Source organism: Bubalus bubalis, chromosome 3 (assembly GCF_019923935.1).
Source record: "Bubalus bubalis isolate 160015118507 breed Murrah chromosome 3, NDDB_SH_1, whole genome shotgun sequence".
Taxonomy (NCBI): Eukaryota; Metazoa; Chordata; class Mammalia; order Artiodactyla; family Bovidae; genus Bubalus; species Bubalus bubalis.
Genome location: NC_059159.1, coordinates 131,006,093 through 131,024,295, shown reverse-complemented (window position 1 = coordinate 131,024,295; position 18,203 = coordinate 131,006,093). Strand labels below are relative to the sequence as shown.

Genomic DNA, 18,203 nt, shown 5'->3' with positions numbered 1-18,203 from the left:
TTCAAAACAGGTGCCCAGGTGAGGTGGATGCTGCGGGTCTAGGCCCATACCGTGAGAACCGCGGTCCTGACTATTGGGGACTGACTGCGGCCTGCTGCGGGAGCCCGCCTGCGCCCTCCATGGAGACGCTTTGCCGCGGGTAGGAAGCATAGCCTTGTCCGCCCTTCCTTTGCCTTGTTTGCTTGTTTCCTTTCCCTCGATGCCAAGTACGGCCCTCTCCCCAGGCCCAGAGGGCCGGACCCCCAGGGCTGTGGTCCCCAAAGATGAAGAGCCCAGTTTCCAAAAGGCTCACTTCTCCTAAGGCCAGGAAGGAGTGAAGATGAGGAAGGGGACAGCAGACGCAGCTGGTGAGCTATACACCATGGGGCACGTGACTACGAGGGCCACTCATTTAACAAACATCAGTTCACTCGGCACAGTGAAGCACTGAAATGTTTGGGTGGGGGTAGTGAACAGGAGGCAGGTTTTTGGTTGACACTCCCTCCTCCAAGTGATACCTCTGTTTGGGAGTCAGAAGTAACCAGGAACCTCTCTCATTGTGTTCTTATGCATCACTTCTATCCTGGAAACTTCTCACCTACATATAAGCTTCAGAGAGTTTCAACAAAGGCGTCAAGGAAAAAGCATAGTCTTTTCCACAAATGGTGCTGGAGGAATCCCTCTGGAACCTGGATTGGAGTGGAGCTTCTACTGTGCAGGAAAGAGCTTATTTTTTAAAAATACTGACTTTATTGAGAAATAACTCATATACAAAAATGTACTCATTTAAAGCATATAATTTGAATTTTCACAGATGTATACACCAGGCTCAGTGGTAAAGAATCCACCTGCCAATGCTGGAGACGAGGGTTCCATCCCCGGGTCAGGAAGATCCCCTGGAGGAGGAAATGGAAACCCACTCCAGTATTCTTGACTGGAGAATCCCATAAACAGAAGAGCCTGATGGGCCAGAGTCCACAGGGTCACAAAAGAGTTGGTCACGACTGAGTGCCTAAACAACAACACTACCACCAACACACCAGGTAGCCATCACCTCAGCCAAGTTACAATTTCTGCTGCTGCTGCTAAGTCGCTTCAGTCGTGTCCGACTCTGTGCGACCCCATAGACGGCAGCCCACCAGGCTCTGCCATCCCTAGGATTCTCCAGGCAAGAACACTGGAGTGGGTTGCCATTTCCTTCTCCAATGCATGAAAGTGAGAAGTGAAAGTGAAGTCGCTCAGTCGTGTCCGACTCTTAGTGACCCTGTGGATTGCAGCCCACCAGGCTCCTCCGTCCAAGGGATTTTCCAGGCAAGAGTACTGGAGTGGGGTGCCATTGCCTTCTCCAATTTCTGGTACTCCTCCAAATTTCCTTGTTTCCCTTTGCAGTCAATATCCTCCCCTTACTAATTGGCATTAGACATTTCTCTGCTTTCTGACATTGTAGATTTGTACTGACTGTTCTAGAATTTCATATAAGCAGATTCATACAGGGTATTTTTGCCTTCTTTTGCTGAGCAAAATGTGTTTGAGATTTATTTATTCCTATTGTTGCTGTATCAGTAGTTTGTTTCTGTTTATTGTTGAGTAGTACTCCACAGTTTGTATATCCAGACACCTGGTCAGTTTTAGGTGTCAGTTTGGCTAGGTTATTGCAACCAGTTATTTGATCAAAATGAGGGTGTGGCTGACACCTTCTATGTGGCAGTTTCTACTGAGGGTATTTTATAGATGTGATTTACATCCACAATCAGTTACCTTTAGGTCAAGATTAGCTTCAATACCATGGGTGGGCCTGGTGCAATCAGTTCAAAGTCCTTAAGAGCAGAACTGAAGTCTCTCTGAAGATGTTTTGCCTGGACTGCAGCTTCAGCTCCTGCTAGAGCTTCCAGACTGCTCTTCCTGACAACCTGTCCTACCAATTTCAGACTTGTCTAGCCAATGCTCAAGATTGCATTAGCCAATTCCCTGTGCTACATCCCTGACTGATAAACCTGTTGATGAATATTTGGGTAGTTTCTAGTTTTAGATTATATAAATAAAAATGCTGTACCACTTGAGAGCAAGTCTTTGCATGGAAATGTTTTAGTTTTTCTAGGATAAATACATAGGAGTGTAATTGCTGGGTTATTTGGTATGCATATATTAAATTTTATATGAAACTGTAAAACTATTTCCAAATTTCCTGTACCACTTTGCATTTCTACCAGAAATGTATGAAAATTCCAGTTGCTCTACATCTTTGTCAACACTTGGCATTGTCAATCTTCTTAATTTTAGTCATTCTGGTAGATGTCTATAGTGACATCTCTTCTGGTTTTTATTTATATTTCTTCGATAGCAAAAGATGTTGAATATTTTTTCAATTGTTTATGGGTCATCTGTGTATCTTCTTTTGAAATAAAATCTGTTCAAATATTTTAAAATTCAGTTATTCTTCTTATTGTAGTTCTTTATACTCGGATGACTGTGTTAGGCATACATATTTTTCACTCCTGTCTATGGTTTGCCTTTTCATTTAAAAAACAAATGGTATCTTTTGAAGAGCAGAAATTTTAAAACTTGATGAAGTCAAATAGTTTTCTTTCATTTGTGGATCATGCTTTTGATATTTTAAGAAATCTTTGCTTAACTCAAGGTTGTGAAAAATTTCTCCTAAGTTTCCTTCTGGAAGCCTTGTACTCTTAGCTTTTACTTTTACATCTGTGATCCATTTGAAGTTAATTTTTGTGCATGGTGTTAGGTAAGGGTCGAGGTTCATTCCCCTCCCCCCTCAAGTGAATATTTAATTCTTCTAGCACCAGTTCTGGAAAAGACAGTTCTTTCTCTATTGAATTACACTGGCACTTTTGTCAAAAGTCAGCTAACCATATATGTTTGTCTGTTTGTGGATTTTATTCTGTTCCGCTGGTCTGTCTATCCTGGTGCCAATACGACACTGTCTTGGCTACTGTAGCATGATAGTAAACCTTGAAATCAGGCAGTTGAATCCTCCAACGCTGATCTTTCTCACAGATATTTTGGCTCTTCCAGGTTCTTTGCATTTTCATAAAAATTTTAGAATCAGCTTGCCAGTTTCTTAAAAAAAGAAAAAAGCCTTCTTGGATTTTTATTTGGATCCTGTAGAATGTAGTTCAGTTTGGGGAGAATTGCCATCCCAGTTTTGAGTCAACAGTCCATGAACATGTTTTAATCTAATTTATTTAGATCTTTAATTTCCTCAGTGATGTTTTAGAGATCTTAGTGTTCCAATCCAGCACATATCTTGTTAAATTTATTCTAATGTATTTCATACTTCTGGATGCTATAGCAAATAGTAATATATTTCAAAATTAGTATATAGTTGATTTTCATATTTTATGAAATATTTCATATTTCTACATACTAAAAATGTTTTAAATTCTAGTTTGTGAGAATTTTTGTCATATGCTTTTTCTTCATTGGACGGTTCACCTTCTTCACCTTTGTTTATATGGTCAATTACATTTACTGATTTTTTGAATGTTTTAAACCAACCTTGCATTTCTAGGACCAATCCTATTTGGTCATGATGTATTATGCTTTTTGACATATTCCTGGATTTGATTGTTTATATCTTATTATGATTGAGTACTGTTCCCTCTTCTTCTATTTTCTAATTTCTTGTTGAATTCCAAGTGCTCTGCTTGCAAAAGCAGGGACGTCTCCTTAGATCAGAGTTCCATTCAGGCTCACCAAGCACTCTTTCCCATAATGTCCCACGGTTCCTCCGCCTTGACTTAATTGCTGTCCTACTCCAGATCCTGGGGGGAAATTATACTACAATCTACTTTTCTCTACCCTCCCAACGTCCTGTTGAGTCCACCCCTCACCCCCAATATTTCCTACCTTCTCGAACTCCTTGTTACTCATTTGTTGTTCAGTCACTAAGTCACGTCCAACTCTTTGTGACCCCATGGACTGCAGCATGCCAGGCTCCTCACTAGTGTGAATTAAAGGCTTTTACTCACCAGTGGTGAGTTAAAGATTGGTCACTAGGCTGCTTTCAAACTTAATGGTTTTTAAGATCAAATCCCAACCTCTTGTGCTCCACCCTTCATCCAGACTTGTTTAGGGTTGCACTCTCCCTCCAGTCATGCTGTTTTTGCAGCCCCCACAAAGGTACAAGGCATTTCGTGCCTCAGGATTTTTACGCCGTTTGAATGTTCTCCCTTGCCCTCTTTCGATGAACTCGCTTCTGTTACTGCTCTTCTTGGAGGCTCCTCCTTTGTATCCCAGAGCAAACAGCATGCAGTAATCATCCTTTTCAGCCTGTTTGCCCATTCCACTGAGTTCTTCCCAGCCAGGGATCAAGTCCTTGAACAGTGCCTCTGTGATTGTCACTGTGGAAACCTCTCTACCCAGTACAGTGCCCAGCTCTGGCCTTCCCTGAGAGGAACGCTCTGCAACCACAGAGAAGCCCAGCTCTGCTCCCAGCCGCCACCGCAGCCAGCGGACGCTGGGAGTCACGATTTACGCCTGCGCAGAGAGGCGGAGGTTGGGGTGAGCGGCGGCCCTGAGAGCACGCGCCGGTGGAACGGGCCTCTGTGCGCAGGCGCGGCGGGGACCGAAAGACAGCACCGAACCGCCTCCCGGGCGCGGAGGCTTGTTGGGAAGTCGTGCTGGGTCAGGGGTGAATTCTTTCCCGCTTTCCTTCGCAGAGCTTCGGGGCTAGTGTCAGAGGCTTCTTCCCTTTTCCTTTCGGTAGAGGCCTATGGTAATGATGTGAGCTTAATCGCACAATGCAGGCAGCCCGGGATCTCTCCGCAGGGGCTTCACCCAAAGGAGGTCCAACTACCCTCCACTCCCCCGTTCTGCAGACGCTCCCACGCCCCTGATATACATCCCTTCGTTCATTATGATCTCTTCTGTATTATAATCTCTTCTGTCAGGGCCAGCTCGTAAGGAGCACGTTTTAGTTGCTGAGACAGGGCGGGAGTGGGGTTAGCAATGCCTCAGATAATCCCGTGAGACTTAGGGACAGTAGGGGGACTTCAAAGAGGATGTAGAGCTCTACTCTGAGTTTGAAAAGGTGGGTAAAGAACAAAAAAGTTTACATTGAGAAGAGAGGACCCTGCAGACTCGGAAAAGGCACAAGGTACAATGTGGAGGAAGAGATGGCAGTGGCAGTCCTCTATAAGTAGAAGGGTTTCCTTGCAGCGTTTGTAGCTTGACTGGTAGTTTATGATTTGGTTTTGTGACACATGTCCCAGACTAAAGGGTGTGGAACTGATTTCTTGCCAAATAGAAATGATGAAGTCCTGTCCTATTTTTAGATCAAAGAATGGTTTCATTTCCACTAATTTTCCGGCTCAACTAATGGAGCCTTGCAGAGCTTTATCTTCATTGCCCTGTCATCGGTCTTTCCGAGCTGAGGGGAGACATGCTTTTACCTTCACCCTCCCTTTCACTATCAGACACTGGCGTGGCCCCTTTGATCTTCACAAAAGGCCAAGTCCATTGTCCAGTTAATCAGTTTGTATTCTGGGTTTGGTTGTTCTCCAGACCTTGAATCCAGATATACATAGAACTCCTTTTAATTTGTTGTCCAATCAACAGACTGGTTCCAAATAGGAAAAGGAGAACGTCAAGGCTGTATATTGTCACCCTGCTTATTTAACTTATATGCAGAGTACATTATGAAAAACACTGGGCTGGAAGAAGCACAAGCTGGAATCAAGATTGCTGGGAGAAATATCAATCACCTCAGATATGCAGATGACACCACCCTTATGGCAGAAAGTGAAGAGGAACTCAAAAGCCTCTTGATGAAAGTGCAAGAGGAGAGTGAAAAAGTTGGCTTAAAGCTCAACATTCAGAAAACGAAGATCATGGCATCTGGTCCCATCACTTCATGGGAAATAGATGGGGAAACAGTGGGAACTGTCAGACTTTATTTTTTGGGCTCCAAAATCACTGCAGATGGTGACTGCAGCCATGAAATTAAAAGACTCTTACTCCTTGGAAGACAAGTTATGACCAACCTACATAGCATATTAAAAAGCAGAGACATTACTTTGCCAACCAAAGTCCGTCTAGTCAAGGCTATGGTTTTTCCAGTGGTCATGTATGGATGTGAGAGTTGGACTGTGAAGATAGCTGAGCACCGAAGAATTGATGCTTTTGAACTGTGGTGTTGGAGAAGACTCTGGAGAGTCCCTTGGATTGCAAGGAGATCCAACCAGTCCATTCTAAAGGAGATCAGTCCTGGGTGTTCTTTGGAAGGAATGATGCTAAAGCTAAACTCCAGTACTTTGGCCACCTCATGTGAAAAGTTGACTCATTGGAAAAGACTCTAATGCTGGGAGGGATTGGGGGCAGGAGGAAAAGGGGATGACAGAGGATGAGATGGCTGGATGGCATCAACGATTGGATGGACGTGAGTCTGAGTGAACTCTGGGAGTTGGTGATGGACAGGGAGGCCTGGCGTGCTGCAATTCATGGGGTCGCAAAGAGTCAGACACGACTGAGTGACTGAACTGAACTGAGGAGGGGTCAGATTTCCCACTTGACACTCTTCATTCATTTGTAACCCAATAACGGGATGCTCTGGCCCATACATGTGGTGCTGTTATGCCTGTTTATAGAGTGGTCTGTCTTCATGATTGTTAAGAATTTCAAGTATAGCTGTGCTTGTGTTAAGTATTGTTCACTACATTGTTTTGGGGTGAGTTTGTACCAATTTGCCTTGCAAATGATGTTTTTTCCTTTTTAGTTTCCTTTTCTGTTGCTGACCCTCAAAAAGGTATATGGCTTAGAGTAGATTCTGATGAATGAACAGACAGCAGCAGTGGTGAGGCAGTCCTGGGAACCCTAAGGGTTTTCTGAGGAAGAGGATAATATCCGAGGCTTGATTTCATCCTCCCTTTTGATCATCTGATGTCCCACTATCTGGCAGCTCATTTGTTTAGTGACCCATTGATCCTGAAATAAACCAAACTGGCTGACTAGTGAATTCCAGGGTTATCTAAGAAACCCAAGATAAATATAGTAGACCCAGGAGACACGCTACTGATGCAAGAAGCTTCTTAGACATTATCTAGCACCTGATTGGTTGTTGTATTAATTATGGCTGGTGAGTATATTTTAAACATGAAAGGTTTAAAGAACTAGGACTTTTAAAGTAACACTTATTTACATTTTTTCCAGCCCTTGTTATCGGTTATGGTTTTTGCAGTCTCCCTGTAATCATCTTTGCTTTCCCTTTCTGCTTTAGCACTTGGGTAACACTTCATGTGGCAATGTAGGTTTGCTGTAGATCTAGCTAAAAATCTTGGGTGGAGGACGGGTTGGCTGGTGGTAGTTGAGATACAGAGAAGTGTTTTGGCTCTCTGGAGTTAATTCATCTTACCCCACAACCATGGGTATTTTGAAAAGTGGTCCTTTTCCCACTCTTGGTTAAAACTTTGTAAGTTACTAGAACATTTTACCACTTGATAGGGAAAAAAGCAAGTTCTTAATAAGTTTGAGTTTGCAGAACATAAAACTATTACTTCTTAGTAGGCTGTCACTTGTCATTAGAAAATTGGTACTTGGCTGAAAGTACTTCTTAAAACCTAAAAACCTTAAAATTTGACCTTTCTTCGTCTGAATTATACTTTAGTGAAAATGGATAACGCTATTTGTTGGCAGAGCCAATAAAAACAAATACAGACATACAGTTTGATGATCTGCAGTAAAGATTCTAGGTGTTTTTATCAATGTAAGGTAACTTTGTGTCAGGAAACACTGTCCAGAGACATTTGACTTGATGCCTAGGATAGCCTGGAAAGAAATTCATTCTTCAACTGAATAAAAGCTCCACAAGATTTCTTGAAGAAATCAAAGTTTAAAGATCACTAACTGGCTTTTGCATTTATTAGGTTGACATGTGAAATTGCTGATAACTGATCAAGAAAAAAGGGGATACCCTCTTTTGGGGGTATCCCTCTTACAACTATCAAGAAAGGAGCAGCTTCACTGTTTAAAAAGTCTGATGTGGTTGGGGAAATTTTAACTGCGGCACTTGGTAATGACTGGACTGGGCTTAGGACTGCACTGGGGAGACACCATCTCTAGTGAGGTTCTTGCCTCTGAAATTGTTTTTGTGGAAGGAAAGGGAGGGGTATGGGGTTTTGCTGATCAGTCAGAATTTCAGGATAGTTGGGAGAGAGGGTTTCTTCTTCAAGTATCTGTGAGAAAGTTTTTTTTGGTCTTATTTACTGCAGAATTAGAAGTCCAGGTCAAGGGAGCATGTGACTGGAGTGTTCTGCATATTAATGAAGGCTGACCATTTTCTATTAGGCTTAGAGACAGACTTGACTAAGATGAATCAATTCTACTTGCCTTCTAGGTATTAGAATATATATATATTTTGGCCTGTGAAATAACTTTGGACCAGAGACCAAAACAGCAGACAAAGGTATATCTAGTGGACAAGAGTGGCTCTCTAGAGCCTGTGATTACTGAATGTCACTCTGCATTAAGGTACAGGAAGATATTGTAGTACTTTAATACTTTTCAATGTTCCTGGAAACTAAATGCTTTTACATCTGGGTCCTACATAGCAAAGGGGATGAGAAATAGTCCCTTTTACGACAGTTCTGTTCCTCATTTGACAATTCTGGCTCATGAAATCTGCCAAATATTTTGGGGGATAATATTTATCCTTGAACTTGTCAGGGTCTATGAGTGACACCCAGCCCACGAGCATATGTCAGAACATTAACTGGGGTCTTTGCAATTACTACTTCTCTCCTGGGTACCCTGTTGTTACCTGGAAGCTCATAAAGAGTTAGAGAGGTTTCACTTGTTATAGCTGTGGACCCAGCATGTTTTTTATATAGAGAATATATAGATTAAGAGTCCTGCTTTTAAAAAGACATAGACTCAGACTTCATCCAATGAGAAACAAGCTAATTTCAGAGTTGAGGGGTCCTTTGTCACCCACTGGCTTTCAGGAATGCATGTTTCATGTGTTCAGAATGAGACATGTCCCTGCCAACACACTAGACTTGATTGCTGAAACCAGGTCAGTAGAAACCATTGAAGTTTATTGGCGGTCACAATGCTTACACTGTATGCAGCAAACACCCTTACAAGTCTATCCGCAACCTGATCACGCAAGAAAGGATTCACCACACAGTCGCCAGAGGAGAAGGAAAAAAAAAAAAAATTAACAGGCTTGTTTCTGGGGGTAGAGGAGAAAAATAAAAATAAAACCTAATTGATGAGTGTCCCATGGGCGAGAGCTGAACTAGAGATGCGTACAACTAGCAGCAACAGTTGTGGAAAAAGTACAAGGCAAATAGCTTTCTCCGTTAATTTTCCTCTGTAGGTTAATTTTTTTTAATATTCAAAACATTTATTATGGTTTTCATTTTATAAAAATGTATATTTTTAAAGGGGTGGGAGAATGTTAAATACTTCATGCTAGGCAGACCTTGTTATTAAGAACCCCTCCACTGTAGTAACTTCCTCCAGTTCATACATTCACGAGTGCAGGGTACATATATAAATATCCACACGCACACATCCACACACACTGCCTCGAGGGCTGGGGAAGACTAAAAGTTATTGGCCACACGTGACTGGGCCTCTGGTGGACTCATCCAAATTGCTCAACAGGAGAGCCACTGGCTCAACTCCTTTTCTCTGGTCTCCACTTTGAACAGAGACCAAGAACCCTAAATTATAGAGTTACATCTGACTTTTAAAAGCAAGAGGCATATGTCTGAGGATGGGGGATCAGCAAAGTGGGAAAGAGGATGAAGCTAAGAACACCAAACACTTTTAGCTGGAGTTGACAGTCACTGCAAGAGGCCACGGAACCGAGGGCGGCATCTAGGCTGACAGGGGAGGAGGGGTGGTGCTCCGCATGGCTTAGAGTTCCTAATAACAAGGGTAATATAGTAACAGGAAGTGATAATTTGGGGGGCCAAGGGAAGGGCAATAAGAAAAAATATACATTTGGAATTTTTACTTTTTTTTTTTCTTTTTGCCTCTCTACACTGTGTCACTAAATATATCTCTGCACGTTCACACATCCTTGTCCAGTAAAGCTTCAGGCCACCAGAATACACATTTTTTCCTCACTCGCATACACAACCCCTCACATCAGCATTGGTGCACTAGACTCTGTAAAAATTTTTCAGTCACACTTTGTTTTTAAACTTGAGTCAATATAAACCTTGTTCAAAATGTTATGAAAAAATGTACATGTTTATACAAGGCAGGTTGTGGCAGGACACTGGGGGTTCTTTCCCCGTGGGTGGCCCCAGGAGGAGGGGGGCTGGAGACTCACACATTTGTGCCTCTATCTCCTTATCTCCTCCCACCACCCTTCCCACCCAATCCCCCAGGAACCAGCAGCGCCCTGCCCCCCGAGTGAGTGCACGCACACCCCTATTCCCTGGGGAAGAAGCTAGTTGACCTTTGCCATTTTCCCCATACCCCTGGAGGAGGGGGCCAGGATCAGCCAAGCCCTCTCCGTTTTAATTGTTCGCCCCCTGGGTCAGACCAAAGGGGCACTGCTCTGTACAGGTAGAGTCCAAGGAGGTGTCAGCTCATCATATCATTGCTATTCACTCCATACGTGGAATTCTTCATCGAGTCGTTGACTTCTCGACGGAATGCTGACAGGTTCTGGGTGAACCTACAGAGAGGAGCATGTAAGTTGGGGGACCAGAGTGGAAGGAAAAGGTCTTTGCCAAAAATGTTTCTAGCAAGCAAGTGGCTACTGAGAGGCAGAATGTTTGAAACAATAGGTTCTCAGGTCAGTTAATTTCAGTCCTAAAACTAAGGAGAAGCTGGGCTAGTTTTGCACCCCTTTCTCCCTGACAACTTCAAGGCAGGCTCAAGATCTGGTTAAATCCCGGGCTCTGAGGATCATTTCAGGCTCATGGCAGCACAAAGGAATCTCAATCTCATCTTTGTCAGATGGGAAGTAACCTTCACGAGGTGAGGGCTTGACGAGAACGAGGCTGTCTCATGTCTTAATGCCAAGAGACCTGTGCTGTCCAGTATGGTAGCCATTAGTCACAGGTGGCTGTACAGCACTTGAAGTGCTCAGAGCAACTGAGGAACTGAATGCAATGAAAAGACATTTAAAATTCAGTTCCCCAACTGTACCTTAATTAACTTGAAGTTAAAAGCTCTATTTTAAATTAATTAAAATGAAAGAAAATTTAAAAAATCAATTTAGGAAAACCTGACATAAGTTCAGTTATTGGACAACTAAGTATGTCTAGAACAACTTACGTATGGGAGTCTACTTTGTCAACTGTAAATCTTAGGAAATCTAAATACAAATTAAGTATTTCTGATGAAAATTTAGCATCTGAATTGAGATGTCCTGTTAATTGTAAAATACGCAAGATCTTGAAGACTTAGCACAATAAAAAGAATGTTAAAATTCTCAGTTTAAAAATACTGATTACACATTAACATATTATTTTAGACACATGGGTTAAATAAATAAAAGATAATAAAATGAATATTGTTTCTTTTTACAGCAACTAGAAAATTTAAAATTATTTTGTGGCTTGCTTTTTTATTGGGCAGCACTTCTTTTTAGATGGCCTCTAGAAGACTTTGAAGGAATCTCCTATGTTTCAATGATCTGAAAACTAACAGTTGCCCAGGATTTCTTGGCAGAGCCTTCGACACACACCTGTCTCTGTTTTTCGTTAGAAGGTTTCGCTCGATGCCTTCCATCAAGTTTTCAAAGCACAGATGCATAGCCTGCTGCTTCTCTGGTGGCTGGCTGTTCACGATACTGTTCCTTAGGTCAGAAAAATACTGCAGGGCAGAGAGAGAGAGAAGGTAAGGAGAGAAGAGGCAGAAAGGCTGACTAGCCCCTCATCATCTGAAGAACAGGAGTGTTCTAGAAGAAACAAAATTGGATACTTTTTTTAAGTTCATGCAAGCACCTGTAGGCTATCATTATCTTACTTAAAAATCAAGAATCTTAAAGTGATAAATGCTACGAGGGTCACCTGATGCAGATTCTTCTTTTATAAGAATTTTTAGATTTATGTCTGTTTATGGCAGAACTGGAACTAGAACGTAGGCCTCAGGTGCTCTGATCTCCAGAGGCTTCTCTCCTTGTCACACTTCCTCATCCTTCCCCTTCTGTCTGAACTGCTACAGGTGCTGACTTCTAATGTTTAAGTGATTATGTTCTGTTCAGCGCATTAACAGGATATGCTCAGAAAATGGGCCACTTTCTCTCTCTCACCACTGTGGGTGTATTTTTGTCTTTCCCACAGTGCCCTGGATACCAGGGAGCTGGTTCTCCTACCTTTTCATTAAGTAGTATCAAGCCGAGTAGGGGTCGGGACATAGACCACTGGTTCCTACAGTCTTCGAAGATGATGATATTCAGCACCGTTGACAGCATCTGGAAACGGAGAAGCGGAGGCAGTGACCTGGTGTGTGGCTACCCAAAACAGAACTACAGATCCCAGAGTTTATTAGGCTTAAAGCCTTTTCTGTTGAGAGTAAACCAAATAGTTCATGAAACTTCATTTAAATCTCTTATAAGGTGAGTTATAAGATATTCCCTTTCCAGGGAATTGGTTTGATCATTCATTTAAAAATGGACCTTTCCAGTTGACCCTGATTTTTGTGGGTAATGGGATCAGTCAAGTAAATGATTATAATAAGCAAAATCACCCTGCACTAAAGCTCTCAGGATCTTGTATCAGAAGAGAGAGATTTATAACATTTTGGGGATGTTCACTATTTCTTAGAGAAAAACATAGATAAAGGTGAGGTTGGTTAAAATATTATTGGCTAAAATCTTAAATTATTCCATTGATTCTTTTTCCTTATCTATTTTTATCTGGTGTATTTCTGCAAATCTTATTTTTGAAAATATGTTGCATACAAATTAAATAATGGTAGGCATACGGTTTGATCTCCATGTGTGGTCAGTTATCTCCTTTTGTCATGTGCTCTTTTTTCTTTTTGTTAAACCAAGAGCTTTATTTGAAAGGTAGAACAACATGTAAGTTTTTTGGCTGCACAGTGTGGCTTGCAGGGATCTTAGTCTCCCAGATCAGATCAGATCAGTCGCTCAGTCGTGTCCGATTCTTTGCAACCCCATGAATCGCACCACGCCAGGCCTCCCTGTCCATCACCAACTCCCGGAGTTCACTCAGACTCACGTCCATCGAGTCAGTGATGCCATCCAAACATCTCATCCTCTGTCGTCCCCTTCTCCTCCTGCCCCCAATCCCTCCCAGCATCAGAGTCTTTTCCAATGAGTCAACTCTTCGCATGAGGTGGCCAAAGTACTGGAGTTTCAGCTTCAGCATCATTCCTTCCAAAGAAATCCCAGGGCTGATCTCCTTCAGAATGGACTGGTTGGATCTCCTTGCAGTCCAAGGGACTCTCAAACCCACGTCCTCAGCAGTGAATACTTGGAGTCCTAACCACTGGACTGCCCGGAATTCCCTGTCCTACACTATTCTATTCCTCAAGTGGCAGCACAAGTTTTACAGCTGGATACTCATGAGCAAAGCCGCTGTCATGGAAGGAGGACGGTGCTCATGGGACAGGCCCAAGGCATGGGGGCTGCTGTGACACTCAAAAGAAAAATTCAAAACCTGATTTTTTCAGATTTTCTATATCCACATTCAGTGATTCCTCAGCAAACTCAAAAATCTGCTATCATTTTAAGGCATAAAATTCTCCTTGGCAGCATTAACCAGGTGAGATGTTGGTCAAGTTCATTATCTTGCTGGGCCTCCCCCTCTCAGAGAGGTTCTCTCTCCCATGCCACCTCCTGCCCCTCACACTCCTCACCTGCTGGATCATCTCTGGATGCTGCTGCATGATATGCAGGAAGCGGTCGCTCTCCTGGGTCAGGGGCGTCGTCCTCTTCTTGGTGCTGCGTGAAAGCTGCTTGAAGAGGTATGTCACGATGTGGTCCAGGCAGGAGCAGCAACCTGTGCATACCATGGTGTCTGGAAGAGAGCAGGGCAGGGATGGAACAGAGCAGGGATATTGAGCTGCCACTGGCAATGCAGCTGAATGTGAGATGCCAAGCTTAGACCCCTCAGAGGCACCTAGCTGGACTGGGGACATGGCCGGTGTAGCCAACACTACCACTGGGGATGCTGTCTGTTAACCTCTCACCCTCATCTTACAGCTGGGTTTAATGCCAAATCTGAAAATGAGCTCTTCATAATAGCTAATAACAGAAATACTACTGAAATTATTGACTTCATATGATGTGGATTTATGTCTTCTGCTTCATAAAAAGTAACAAATAGCTTATAGTAGAGCAAGTGCTTTTATTGTGTCAGATACTGTGCTAAGGACTTTATCTCTATTTTATCCTTTTGAGAACGCCAGGAGGTAGGTGTTCCATTTTACCAATGAGTAAACAGAAGCGTGTAGAGGTTCTGTGACTTGCCTTAAGGTCTAGTAACTGCAAGTAATTGGAAGAGCAATGATTAGAATCCAAGCACGCGACGTGAGCCTGTGCTCCGAGTTACCTGGGTGATGTCACTGAACCCAGCTTAGTACAGCCTATCAACACTATGGTTTGTTAAGAGTGGGTGCTGAAACATTCTTTTCTCTCTGGCATTTCTGGGGAAGTGTGTGGTGTAAAGCTGCAGGTGTCTGTGCATTTATAAAGGGGACATTGCAGTGCAGCCTGCAGACAGCACTGACTTGGTGAGGCTCAGACCACAGGCCTAAACGAGTAAACCATGCTGCTTCTGTGCAAGCCAAGGTTTTTCAAGAAGCTAAAAAACAGCCTTCTAAAGCAGGATCTGATACCTGGCTGGATGGTTCTAGATGCACCCTGCTAGGGGTAAGTGCATATCAAGGAAGTGGCACAGAAGTGTGGCTAACTCACCATGGCAGACAATTCAAAAGTCATTCTCTGTGCATTTGCAATAAATTATGATCATTTTTCAGTTGACTTATGTTTTGCTCAGCTTAGTGTGAAAATGTATTTTATTCTCTGTACACATACACACCAACTAAGACAGGTGGCTGGCGGGCAGTGTGGTAACAAAATGGTTGACCAGAGCCAGGTGGAGTAGGATGAAAAGACTTACGGAGTACGCTGAGTAAAATGCCCCACTGCTTCCACTGCCCTAAGGCTAGGATCCAAGCACCCTGATCCAGCTGAAGGGCAGCCTCCATGACCTCCAGATCTGCCCTGCCTCCTCTCTCCCTCCAGCTTCGCCTCACTCCTCTCTTGCCATCTGGAGTTCCTGGTTCTTCCTTGCCTTTGGGGGCTAGTACTTGCTGTTCCTGCTTCCAGGAGGCTTCTTCCCCAATTCATCTGATGATGCCCGTTCAGCGCCTTGCAGGACACCCTCCTCAAGGCCAGGAGTTCAGGTATTCTTCTGGGGTGCTCCCACAGCACTCTGTACTCACCCCACTGCTGTGCTTACACAGGTAAGGGCAGGAGCAGGCAGTCATCTGTTTACATGTCTATTTCATCTACCAGATGAAAAGCTCCCAAGGGACAGGGACTAATTACTAGGTCCTTAGTGCCTAGTCTGTAGGAGGGCATCAGTAAGTATGTGCTGGAGGAGAATGTTCTCAAGAGTTATATACTCTGGTGTGAGGGACAACTCCCCAAAGCAGTAATCCTATTGAGGCAAGATTCTCCCTTCTGCTTAGTGAGGTGGTAAAAGCCAATTGACCAGCCCGCCCACCCACCCAGGTGCTTACCAAGTGCAGTAAGTCCTTCAGAAATGGAAGAGAGAATATACATGATGACATGAGGTTCCAGGCTTGCAATAAAGTTCATGTGGTCCTGGGTGAGGACTTCCAGTAGTGAATAGTAAGACTGGCTGAGCTTGGGGTAATCCTGTGGGAGAAGCAGGGTTAGAGTCAGCGGAGGCCATGTGTACCTCAGCACGTGTGAGCACGATCAGAAATAAACAGCTTAGTGCCCTTTGGATGGGAAGACAGAAGGGCCCAGTGAAGCTAGCTTCTAGTTCTTCAGAGAAACATTCAATCATGGCCTCAGCCAAAAAAAAAAAAAAAAAAAAAAAAAGACTGACATGATGAGGGGCTCAGATTCGGTCAATGATGAAGCTCAGGGCTTACCAGGAGGTCGCTGTGGGGGATAGAGAGGAGCAGCTTGATGAAGGTCTGTAGAGCATTGTCCAGGGCATCATCCCCATAGAGACGGAAGACTCCAAAATTGACATAGCTCCCGCTGAGAGCAGCCTTCAGCATGGAGAAACAGATGGAGATGCCCTTGAGCTTCAGTGCGTAGACCTGATCCTTCGGGACCTCTCCTAGTGTCAGGATGCGATTGCCTGAGTAGACAAGATACATTTATTCAATCACGTGGTAGCTGACAGTTCACATACCAACTCAACCCTATTAGTCCAAAAGCCCTTGGCACCGGGGGCGCTGTAACACGAGTGCATGAGCAACACAGCAGGCCTTGGCAGTGCTGTCCTGGATACTGCCAGGGCTGGCCCGAGACCCATACTGCGGAGTGTGGCGACTGGGCTGGAATTCACTTCCAGGGTTCTGTTCCTCTTAATTGCTTACCATACATTGTTATCATCTTGCTGGTTTCTCTGAAGAGTAAGATGCCATTGGGGGATGAGACATCAAACTGGAGTCGCTGGGATCTGAGCAAACACAGAGGAGATAAAAGTCAGAGATATGTTCCTGGAAGACTCACTCTTGCCTGAGTACCTTAGGTGATACTTTTAGCGTGAAGACACAGACTACCTATCCTAATGTGAAATAACCAAGTTAATACAAGATAACCAGTGATGTAGCTTGTTGTATCTTGAAGAAAAACATGATACATTCAAGTTCTGCTGCTCAAACCGAAAACATTTAAAAAAAACAAGGGAAATGAAGCTGGAAATAAATTATTTTTAAAAATTCTCAATTTGATTTATTAAATTATGGGTTCTAGCACAGTCATTGCTTGGTTGTACTCACTCACAGCCCTGCAGACTTTAATCTATTATATATTACCTCTCTAGCTTCACTGGCGACTGCGGGAGGGGTACAAGCCTCGTCCCTACTTCTGAAGAAGAAAAGCTGTGAAGGGACTGAGAGCGCTACCTGAGGAGTCAAGCCGGGAGGGCAAACAACGTCATCAACCTGAGTTTTGCATTCCTGACTGCCCCCTAGGCCAGAGTTCTCCTCCTCAGCTTGCTCCTCTACTGCTTAACGAGGTCGCTGACCTCATGGCTGGTAAGGCCTCAGACCAACATGAGTCCTCTTGATTCTTCTTCCCCCCACCCCCGCCACAGAGAATCCGTCAAGATCTAGCTCTCCAATATGTCCTGAACCCACCCGCCAGCTGTGAGGTCCTTCTGCTTCCGCTCTTGCCCCTAGGGTCTCATTCTCCGCGTGAAGCTAGAAGGACACCTTTAAATAATGTCAAGGAGATCATTTTAATCCCTGCTTAACATACTCCAGTAGCTTCCCACATACTGAGAGTACACACCATGCTTCACTACTGCGGTACTGAGCTGCTGCTCGATGTGTCTGACTGGTCGTCCACCATGGTCTCCCCTCCTTCCCTAGGCTTCAGCCAGCAAGCTCATTCTGTCTCAGGACCACTGCAGTTCTTTCCTGTGTTTTGACTGCTTTTTCCCTCTCCTTGCAGGGAATACCAGAATGCTTCTGGTCCATCTATATTACTGTCTCTGAGAATCCTTCTCTTCTTCAACTCCCTTGTTTTATTATCTTACTTTTGTCAAATGATCTTCCACACTTGTTTTACTGCCTATCGTCCCTCCAGAATGTAACATCTAAGTGGGTGAGGTTTTGTCTGGCACAATCAATATCAAAGTGATAAGTGGCAAAGAGCAGATGTTCTTCAATGTTTATTTTATAAATAAGTCTTAACTATAAGCCTCACAGGTGGCTACAGCTTCTGTGACTATCACCCACTTCTTCACTAAGGTAGTTGTAAAAATGACTAATTCTCTCAGGTGTGCTGGTACAGATGCAAGGCAGATGCAGAGCTGAAGTTCTAGTGAAGTCAAGGTGCTGAAGTTGTCTTTTCTTTACGCCCCTAAATTGCTGGGCAAATCTAAAATGTACTATTTTGGAAATCTTTCTTAATTTAAGATAAACCTTCACTGACTCAGCTGTCATCTGCCTAACAATGAATACATAATGGGACATATGTATACTTATGGCTGATCCCTGTTATAATTATCCTTCAATTAAAAATAAATAAATGAAAAAGAAATTTATAAATGAGACTCTTG

General features: G+C 43.5%; 1 protein-coding gene and 1 long non-coding RNA gene across 3 annotated transcripts in view; one reads left to right on the top strand and one right to left on the bottom strand.

Moving 5' to 3' along the window:
- Positions 1–15: 15 nt before the first annotated feature.
- On the top strand, positions 16–17,773 carry LOC123332882. Its single transcript, XR_006550038.2, has 4 exons — positions 16–139; positions 225–347; positions 16,962–17,175; positions 17,594–17,773. It is a non-coding gene; the product is annotated as an uncharacterized LOC123332882 (long non-coding RNA).
- Positions 9,009–18,203, bottom strand: part of XPO7 (exportin 7) — a 36,373-nt gene continuing 27,178 nt past the window's right edge. For both annotated transcript variants that reach the window (XM_025281820.3, XM_006047937.4), the window contains exons 22-28: positions 16,513–16,595; positions 16,057–16,271; positions 15,676–15,814; positions 13,786–13,946; positions 12,278–12,376; positions 11,648–11,775; positions 9,009–10,630 (exon numbers count right to left, since the gene is read on the bottom strand). In XM_025281820.3, the coding sequence (XP_025137605.1) occupies positions 10,537–10,630; positions 11,648–11,775; positions 12,278–12,376; positions 13,786–13,946; positions 15,676–15,814; positions 16,057–16,271; positions 16,513–16,595 (919 nt within the window). In that variant the 3' untranslated portion in view covers positions 9,009–10,536. The remainder of the gene's footprint in view (positions 10,631–11,647; positions 11,776–12,277; positions 12,377–13,785; positions 13,947–15,675; positions 15,815–16,056; positions 16,272–16,512; positions 16,596–18,203) is intronic.